Source organism: Eleutherodactylus coqui, chromosome 1 (assembly GCF_035609145.1).
Source record: "Eleutherodactylus coqui strain aEleCoq1 chromosome 1, aEleCoq1.hap1, whole genome shotgun sequence".
NCBI lineage: Eukaryota > Metazoa > Chordata > Amphibia > Anura > Eleutherodactylidae > Eleutherodactylus > Eleutherodactylus coqui.
Window position 1 is genome coordinate 194770857 of NC_089837.1, and position 10707 is coordinate 194781563.

General features: G+C 42.7%; 1 protein-coding gene across 1 annotated transcript in view; it reads left to right on the forward strand.

Moving 5' to 3' along the window:
* The window catches only part of NT5E (5'-nucleotidase ecto), a 61252-nt gene extending 57170 nt beyond the window's left edge, over positions 1 to 4082 (forward strand). The window contains exons 8-9 of the mRNA XM_066590551.1: positions 930 to 1130; positions 3856 to 4082. Coding sequence (XP_066446648.1) covers positions 930 to 1130; positions 3856 to 4040 — 386 coding nt within the window. The 3' untranslated portion in view covers positions 4041 to 4082. The remainder of the gene's footprint in view (positions 1 to 929; positions 1131 to 3855) is intronic.
* Positions 4083 to 10707: the final 6625 nt, after the last annotated feature.

The window sequence follows — 10707 nt, forward strand, 5'->3', positions numbered from 1 at the left end:
CACCAGTATGTGGTCCGTGTGTCCATTCTTTCAGTGTGTCTTCCATTTTGCAAAAGAACTGACATTGGCCTAATTCTTTATTTATGCACTTCTTAGCAACAGATTCATGAAATTTGGACAGCACCTGAGTACTGTCCATTTTTTTGCATCCCCATTGAATAGGCCACTCTCATCTATAAGTTGGATCAAAATAGTGCATGCTATGTTTTTTTTTTCATTCAATCCGTATGTCCAAGTGAAAAAAAGTGGTGTGTGATTGTCACATTGAACACTATGAGTCTGGGTACTGTCCAAGTCTACTCAGTTGTAGAGCATACAGCTGTGTACCTTAGGGCCAATGCACACAGCCATGTTTTCATGCTGTGTGCCGTCCATGTATTCCATGGACACTAAATTGTCCCATTACAGCCTATGAGGCTTTATACATGAGGAATTTTGCCCACAGACCAATGATCTGTGTGAAAAATAAATCGCTGCCTGTCCTACTCTCATCCGTCTTCTGGGCTAAGGACAGAACATGTAATGCGAAGTGTCCATGCAGATGGGGCAGCACACAGACGGGTGTCTGTGGGGTATCCAATACAAGCTGCATCCGAGTTTCTCAGGCACAATTCACACTACAGCCATGTGAATCGAGGCTCAAGCTGAAGGGTGTATTCAGATCTAGCAGATGTGATGCAAAACTTTCTGCAAGTGAAACTCTATCTCATACATGTGAATGGAATTGTTTCTCCAAGATGTCTTGGATCTCTACAAATCCCATTCAGATAAATAGGACTAAAACTTCCGCAACTAATCAGCCAGATTTTAATAATTTCTTATATGGTGAGAAATAATTCCATAATTTGAAGACCCATAAATGTTATCTCTTTCCTCAATAATATCCTATAAAATGGTATATTTATGCATTCCTTACTTTTCTATTATAGGAATTAAAGTGGTTTTCAATACAGATAAGGAACCTGGAGAAAGAGTTGTCAGTTTAGAAGTTATATGCACTAAATGTCGAGTACCAAAATATGTTCCAGTGCAAATGGATGAAGTGTACAAGCTGGTTCTTCCTGCTTACATTGTTGAAGGGGGAGATGGTTTTATTATGCTGAAAAATGAGAGTTTGAAACATGATAGTGGTAAGTTATCAATAATTCCATTATAAGTGCAAAAGACACTTAAGGCTTTGTACACCTCCATACTAGAGGTTCCATTCGGAGCATGGGGTGCCGATCTTTCCCAAAATCCCAGATCAAGTAGCCTAGTATGCTGTTTTATCATTTGGGAAAATGCCTGATGGCATAATGAAATATAGACAGACCCCTTTATCATCAGTCAGGTCCTTCCAGCACCATTCAATTCATCATAGGACTGATCTGTTCGGGCAAGGATTCCATTTCCCTACGCATGAAAATGGAAACCAGAACTGAGCCTAAACGCTGATAAGGACCCAGCCTAAACAGTTTTATATCTATGTTGTTGAAGCGGTCATCCCTTGCCGATCAGCTGTCCCTTGGGCCGATCTTCTAATGCATAGCGCTGCTGTGGCCTGCAGTGGTACTACAGGATGCAGGACCACTCCAGGTCAATGTATGATGTACATGGCTGTCTGCTTCCGGCAACACAACAGCTCCATACATTAGAACAGCGGCCTGATAAACAGCTGATCTGTGGAGTCCCAGGCAGCCGACCACCGTTGATCAGCTATAGATTGGCTACATTTGCTTTTCACAATCAGCACGTTTTCCTCTCCATAAAACACCCTCAAAATAAAGAACCTACACTGTTTACAGATTTTATAACCAAGATGTCCCTATGTTTTCAATTTCATTTTCATGGGTGCTACTATTTCTTTCTAAATTGCCGAACCTGCAGTGGCCAACTACTCACGGTTTTATTTGGCAATCATAGAAATGATTATGGGGTATTATTCAGCATTTAAAAAAATCCAAACCTATTGCCCCTTAAAAGTTCCAATAGCTTACCCTCACGTCTTATCTACTAAACATCCAACCCTGCCAGGTTTTATTGACTTGTATTGCAGAGTGTGGGTAGGTCAGTGTTCTCCAATTAGTGTTTTGGCAGCCATGTGTGGCTTTGTAGCCCACTATATGTGGCTCCACAGCCAGTGGCAGCTGGAATTAACATTGTGCTCTAGTAGAATGACAGTTATTGTAGTTTTTCTTAAGTTTAGCACAAGGGTCAAAACCATCTGACTTGCAGTATTTCCCAACCAGAATTCTGTAAAAATACATTACTCAGCCCCTACACCAAGTTTATGTGAGATAAGTATGGAAGGATGGATTTCCTGGGAGTGGAACATTTTAAAGAGGTTTTCCTATAGGTTTTCTATAGGTAATAAGAATCATGCAATATACATTCCTCCTTTTAATACCGTAAAGAGGCTTTTAAGAAGCTCACTAGATTAAAAACTCTACCCGAGATATTCAACCTTTTCTACCAGTTAACAGAGTCATTAGGGTCTGAATGATTGTCGGGAGAACGTGCTATTTTGCCCAATATGCTAAAAGTTGTATACAGACTATGCAGCTTAATGTTTACCAAACTTCCTAACAGATCAGATTGTGTTGTGTGGCGACCAATCTACAGCTTATTGCTTATTACTGGAAATAGATGTAGATGAGTCGTGGGTTAAGGGCTGTTTACATGGGTCAATAATCATTCGGATTCCCGCAATCCAGTGAGTATCTGAGCCATTATCATTCATTGAAAATGCATGCCTCAATAGAATGCAGGACCAGAATTTGTTCGCTTGTCATTCGTCCAGTTTCTGCATGCAGAAAACTGAATGATAGATAGACCAGTCTAAACAGGGAGTCATTCACTTATAAACAACTGCCAGCTTACTGTGAATGGAGCCAGGCCAGAACTATTCCGACGCTCTCCGTATCCATTCACTGGCGATGATCATTCCTGTGTAAAAGGATTCTAAGGCTGACTTCACACGGTGGAGCACAATATTGGGTTGTGATTCACAGCCCGATATTGTGCCCGTCAACATACGATTTCCTCGCAAATGCGAGGAGTTTTTGTAACAAGCCGCCTCGCATCACTTCAGGGAAGTAGCGCTTCTCCGACGTGGAGGGAATGGGGGAAACCTTGCATCGCATGCACCTTGAAAGCAATGGGAGATGCGACAGCACGCCGAAAGACATGATGTGCCACAATTTGTATGACCCCATTCAAAAGAATTTTCTCGCCTGCCTAAGGCTTCCTTCCCACGAACGGATTTACGCTGCGTAATTCGCAGCGAAAATCCGCTGCGTTGCCCGCTGCTATTAGGTTCTATTGAACCTAATAGCACAATGCTCACGATGCGGAATTCCACCACGGAATTCCGCACCATGAAATCTCCCGTCCTCACCCGCGGCATGCTCTATTTGCCACGGGTGTACGCGCTGACGGCTTCCATTGCAGTCAATGGAAGCCGTCCGTTCACACTATCTCCCGCTGTAACACAGCGGAAGATAGCGTGAACACGCTTTCCCGCCTACCGCCGCCGCGTCGTATGACGTGGCCGGCGCGTCACGTGACACGGCCGGCCGCGTCATGTGACGCGGTGGGCGTGTCACATGACGCGGCGGCGGTGGGCGGGGAAGCGTCTTCACGCTATCTTCCGCTGGTAAGTATGGGGTCTCTGAGGGGCGCCGTGACGGGCTTCGCCGCGGAATATTCCGCGGCGGAGCCCGTCACGCTCATGTGAAGCCGGCCTAAGAGTGAGACAATCGGAAATCATTCTTAACTCATTGTTTGTTTTATTTTGTTTTGTATGATTAAATCACAAAGTTCTATAAAAGAATAAACATTTACTCTTACTTATACGTATTATTATGTTTTTTCTAGGTGATCTTGATGTAGCAGTGGTTGCGAATTATGTTCATAAGATGTTAAGAGTCTACCCTGCAACAGAAGGGAGGATTCAGTTTTCAAAAGAAGACTCTTGCCGTTCTTCTTCAAATGTTAATCAGATGAACTTGTCCCTGGTTTCTTTCATAACTTTATTTGTGTTAATACAAAAAATACTCTGAAAACCATCATCAAAAACAAACAACAAAGATTTATCAAAATTATATATTGCTTTTACTTGTCCTTTCTCGCTGGAATAGGAAACATAATGCTACTAACCCTGCAGTACTTAGGAGAACATTTGCATTGTTTTTGAAATGTTTTGGAATATTCAGAATACAGATCTCCACCACATCCCAAGACCTGAGCCCATAACAGCTGCAGTTATCAGTAGGTGGCGCTCCAGAGGAGATGTAGTATGGTGTTTTGAGAAGAAAGATATAAGAATAGGACTCACCCGATGTCACCAGATTAGCCCCTAACAGGGGGTACCGGTACGTCACAGTCTAGGAGGGCTTGTAAAGCTAGTGTCTGGCCGGACACTAGCAAATAGATCGATCAGGTGCAGTATCCCTTCCGTAGAGCGTCATGGTATAGTCCATTAGGCGCAGGCACACCGGAAAATGGAAATAGACAATACAGCCAAAAAATTAACCAGCGCTCCAATGTGTAGCAGGTAAAAATGAAATGATATAAAAATATGCAAGATTAAACTGACTTCACAGGGGTGCCTGGTCCTCGGCACCCCTGACCCCAGATAGTGTGTAGTATCACAGACGTCAATAGAGAGGTTCGGTGATAGGAACTAACTTGTTTATTGACAATGCATGCAACGTGTTTCGGCTTTACAATATTCAGCCTTTCTCAAGCATAAAGTAAAAACATCAATCGGTCCCGTATATATATATAAACAAAAGAGACGCTTGATTACCTGTCTCATGTGGAGATCCCGCCCGTAGCACCGCTCCAGCAGCGCACTGCCAGTAGCGTGACCTCCGGTCATGTGATTGTCACGTGTGGAACGCATCAATGCATTCCACACACAAACTACAAAGAGGCCGTCCCGGTGACATGTATTCCGGTCGCATGATCACGGCGCGTGGAGTGCAACATGCGCTCCACAGTAATGCCACACTTCTTATAATCACATATTATTAATATTTCTAATATTATTAATAGTATTTTTATAATGATTAGAAGGTGAGATACCAGTTATTTATCATATACTTTATTATTCGGTATGTGAGAACTTCTGCATATGAATTTCATATTAGATTTTGTAATTTTTTTATATTTATGCACACACGCATTTTTTATTTTATGAATTGCTTTAGGTGATATTTTAAGTCAAATGGGACTGTCTTATGCATATGTTTCCCATTTATAAATTATATGGCAATATTGTGGGACGCTATCTAACACCCCACAGGCCGCAGTCATGTGATTATAAGAAGTGTGGCGTCACTGTGGAGCGCACGTGGCGCTTCACGCGCCGTGATCATATTACCGGAATACATGTCACCGGGACGGCCTCTTTGGGTTCACTTCTCGTTCGACGTTTATTTTATACAGGCATAAAAATCATTGTTGGCTCATTTACACGTCATTGCGTGTAAACAGCGATTGTTTAGTCATTCACATCCACTGGTACAGTCTTAGGCCACCTGCACACGGCCTGGTCGTATTCCACATGCCGGAACCCGCAGCGGTTATATGATGATTGCAGAAGGGCCGCGGGTCAGACGGCTTCCATTGACGTCAGGGGAAGCCGTCTGCATGGAATCTGCCTCAAAATAGAGCATGCTGCGGGTTTTCCCCCGTGAGCGGAAAATCACAATTGATTTCCGCTTGTGGGCAGGAAAAAACGCTTTTCCATAGCATGCTTTGGGCAGTATTTGCTACGGAATCCAGAGGTGGACGCCGGATTCCATAATACAAATCCAGACATGTGAAGGCGGCTTAAATAAGAGCTTTCCAAAGGCTTCTCTAGACTAGACAAAGCTATATCTGACTTTACAATAACTAGCCGCTGTATACAAACGTACAATTTGGTATGAAAGCCATATAGGAATATGCTGCAGTTTTTCAACATGCAATTCTTACAAGTCTTTTCCAGCATGAAAACAAATACGAGGCAAAGAGAAAATCCCATTAATTCAAAGTGCAATGATTATACCCAGGCCATGGAAAAGTAGCCCACCTCTGATCCCAGCACCACACTCTTTGGAGGAGGCCATAGTCCTTTCATTTCACCTCAGCACAATAAGAAATAAAAGCTGTGCAGTGATTGGCTTTCTTTAAGACAGCTCTCATCAATCTGCCCCCCCATGCAACAGCGAATAGTTGTTGTGGAAGGCCTTGTGCAAAGCAGATCAAATAAGGAACCGAAAGAAGCTTTTGCAGATAAGTACCCAGGTACAAAACTATCTGCTAAACGTATTTAGAGCCTGGTTTAGAAATGGTGCCAAACTGGGTCTGTCACAAACATGAAGAAACTGTGGCCTCCAGCCATCCAAAGTCATCCGTGACATTCAGCAGTGGATTGCAAATAGTCCTCAAAGATCAACTTGGAGGCTGTCCTAACAAGTTGGTGTATCCCGAACGATATGAAATCTCTAAACCTGAAACCATACTGAATAATGTGTACAGGAACTGAAACACCTTGACAAGGCTAAACGCGGGAATTACAGTACGTGGTTTTTGACCGATTGCTTGAGACGTTTTGGATCCATTTCTGTACTTTATGATAGACAAAGCTTGATTTCATTTATTAGGTCACATGCATTCACAGAATATGAGGTAATGGACTACTGAAAATCCCCACCTGACTCACAAAACGCCACTACACGACATGAAGTTGGCGTTTGGTTCGCTGTGTCAGGAACATGATTAATGGGCCCAATTTTCTTCAATCAAGTGTGAATCTGCATACCTTGGATGAACTCAAGGAAAACATCACTAACACTATCCGCAGCTTCACCGTTGAAGAGCTGCCAGAGGAATCACCCAACGTGTTGTGACGTGCCACCAAGGTGCATAGAGGTGAACGGAGACTACTTCCAGCATTTGTTGTAACATAGGTCAATCTATAAAGCTTTGGGAAGAAAACAATCCACGTGCTTGTTCCTCCTGTCACAGTATTGTGGGAGGCAGGCTACTTTTCCGTTGTCTACCATGTATATGTAGTGTATTTGTACCAATTCTCTTTTAATAGTCCAAAAACCCTCTAATTCTTTGTGTTCAAATGAAGTCGCTTGTAGTTTGCTGTACTGGTTTCAGGGCTTGACACTGTGGAATATGCAATTATCCATACCTATTACCCACACTCTTTGATATAATTTATTTTGTCAACATCACCATCTTTTGCGTAGTATCAAAGTTTTGTACAACAGACAAATTTATCAGCAAGGGAAAGAAACATATCCAGCACTATTAGTCTATGGGATAAAAGCAAGTCTTTAGGGCTCATGCCCACGAGCGTCACAGGATACGCCCCTCGGATTTACGACGCCGGAGTACCGTGATTGAAAAAAAAAAGTTTTACGCGGTCTCCATTAATGCTATATTAGGGGGGGCCTCCCGGGGCATAAATACAACATGCCGCAAATTATGTCCCACTGCAGAATTCCGCATGTGAGCATTGACAGGCAGAAAGCTATTAGGTTCAAAAGAACCTGATAGCTGCAGAATTCACACGTGGATTTCTGCCGCGTAGAAATCTGTCTGTGGGCGTTCACTGATTCAAACAATATATAAAAAGCCTTGCATGATGAGACAAGCCAGCAGTAGCAAATAAAGCCTAGCCAACACATTTTTAACATTATGTCCTTCTTCGTGGTCATGTCTCATCATGCAAGGCTTTTAATATATCATTGGAATAAAGGCTTATCATGTGGACTATTGGTGCTGGATATATCTTTTTTTTTGCTTGCAGCTGAACTCTTTAAGTTGATTGTACTCTAAAGTTTTAATCCATAAACAGTCTACAGGAATCAGGTGAGCTGATTTAGGCCGCTTTCATTGCACAGGCGAGAAAAGATCGGGCAGGACCTATCTTCCGCAATTTTCTTTATACTCGTGCACTATGGCGCGAAGTTTAAACAACCTAAGAAAAAAAAAAACATTGTTCATGTACAACTACGATTCATACTGGCACGTACGGCTGCCTGGAACCGCCCTTATGCACGCAACGTATTACACATACATTTAAGTGAGCCCGGCCTAACTTGGTGTGAATTTAACAGGCAAATTTATGTTATGTGTAAATATTTATCGTGTGGATGCGGGAATTAGGCCCCTTGCACACGGGTGGAAATTCTGCGGTGGGATTTCCTGCGGAATTTCCGCCCCTGCCTGCCTGCATAGGATTGCATTACAAAACGTAATCCAATGCAGACGGACGCGATTTGTCCGTGTGCATATGCGCATGGAAAACATATTGCGGCATGCTCTATTTCTGTGCGGGTCTCACAGAGGCCAGCACAGAAATGTCACTCCCGGGCCACCGCCCTGCTCTGCGCATGCGCCGGCTGGCCGGCAGCCAACACATCAGGGAGCCAGAGCCGTGGGAGAGGTGAGCGCCGCACTGCTCCCTGCAGGGGCTTGGGTCAGCTCCCGCTGCGAGAATTCTCGCAACGGGATCTGACCGGGCCGTCTACAGGTGGCCTTAAAGTCAGGGAGCAGACACTGCATAGGATTTGCATACTGACCACGGATGGTTTATGAGCTTACTGCAGAAGAATGAAAGTCAATAGAAATATAAGAAATACATATATGTAATCTTTGTGTTTTTATTAATCTGTACATTAGATTAATTTGGGGAAAATATTGATAGATTATCTTTAAAAAAATCATGCTTTTAGAGTATTCTGTTCTAACTAGGTTTCATTTGTTTCATCTTTTGTGTTGAAACTTTCTAGCACATACAGCTTGCTTACAACACTGGGATGAGCGATGCTTAAAGGAACTGTGTGAGCAGAAATGACCTATTGTTAAACATACTCGTTAAAAAAATTGGGGGATATTTTCAATTTTCCATGTTATTATGTATATTAAAAATCCTAATATCTGGCAGTTTTCACACTGACCTCTATATTTAATAGTAGCTGACACTTCCTCTTCTGAAAAAACTTGAAGTTGCAAAATATTATGATTTCTTAAAATATAAATAGTGACGTGAAAATTGTAAAGAAAAAAAATACACACCAAAATACATTTACCATAAAAACTTTAAACAATTGGTCATTTTCTGATGACACATTCCCTTATTACTAGAGATGAGCGAACGTACTCGGATAGGCACTACTCGTCCGAGTAATATGCTTTATTCGAGTACCGCTGTACTCGTCTTGAAAGATTCGGGGAGCGCCGCGGAGCGGGGAGCTGCAGGGGAGAGCCGGGAGGAACGGAGGGGAGATCTTTCTCTCCTTCTCTCCCGCCCGCTCTCCCCTGCTCCCCGCTGCAACTCACCTGTCAGCAGCGGCGGAAACTAAAAAAGACATTCACTGTCATTAGTGACACTGACACCACTTTGGTGTCCATTTGACATGGTTTCTGTTTTATTTGGAGTAAAGAATAGTAGTGTACTCCAAACATAATGGAAACAGAACCCAAAGTGGTGTCCATATCACTCATAACAGCAAATGGTTCCATTCTTTTCTACTCAGAGTTTCCGGCTCAATGCTGTTGCCTAACGGTGTCATTAAACCTCCAGATGGAAACCCGCAGTGTAGTGAAAGATGCTGTAGGAACACTAGGAATTGGGAAAATAATATTGTAGCTGAGTTCACACTGTGTTTCTGCCTGCATCAAACCTTTCCATCCCAGGGTTCCATCAGGATAACCGAAAAAAGCATCCAGGTGGAACCCTGGCCAAAACCATAGGTTGGTCTCTGTTTAAGCAGGTTTTCATTTGCTACACTATTCTTCCCAGCACAAATACTGAAAATTAATGGAAATCGGCTGAAACGGAGACAGAAACATACACCACTGGTCTTCATTCTAGAAATGACATTATACGGTTTTATGCAGGGTTCTCTCTGAATGTCATTGTTGATGATCTAGATGGAACCCCAGGATGGAAAGGCTCAATGTACTCAGAAACACTGTGTAAACCCTGCCTAAGTTCAACAAGGCAAGATTAGCGGACTCTCCTACTGTACCATCAAACATATGAACATTATAATCACAGATAAAGATGTGGAAAGTGGTTCCCAGTGCCTAGTATTTCCTTCTGGCTACTATATATAAGAATTTGCTTTATCTGTATTGTTTTTGTGAAAATGTTTCTCCGATTTTTTCCCAGGGAGGAGCCAGTTTGATGCATTGGGGACTTCAGAACCAGTTACCAGTTTTCCATAGGGTTATGGTTTCAACATACAATATTTTTGAAATACACTCACCTAGAAGGAGTTATCAGAATTTTATAAAACTTTATATGTGTCAATGTAACGTTGATATAAGTAAATGATTACAATATCAGAGCAAAAGGATAATTTATTGCAGAAAACTGAACACTTGAAGGGAGGCTCTAGTGCTCTGTTTATACCGCCTCTAGCTTGGATACAAGATCTGATACGGATGAGCATTAAGGCATATAGGTTCCGTATGGTGTCCTGCTGCATATTAGGTCACATTTGCTGTAACTTCTAGATTGTGCAAACTTGTAGGCTGTCGAAGTTGGCATCCCAAATGGTCCCATACATGTTCTATTGGCGATAGATCTGGCAACCGGGCAACCACAGAAGTGTGACAATGTTGTGAAAGCTTTCTTGTGACACCCTTGCTGTGTGCAGCCGAGCATTATCCTGCTGGAAAATACCTCTTGGAAGCCGCCATGAGAGGAACACA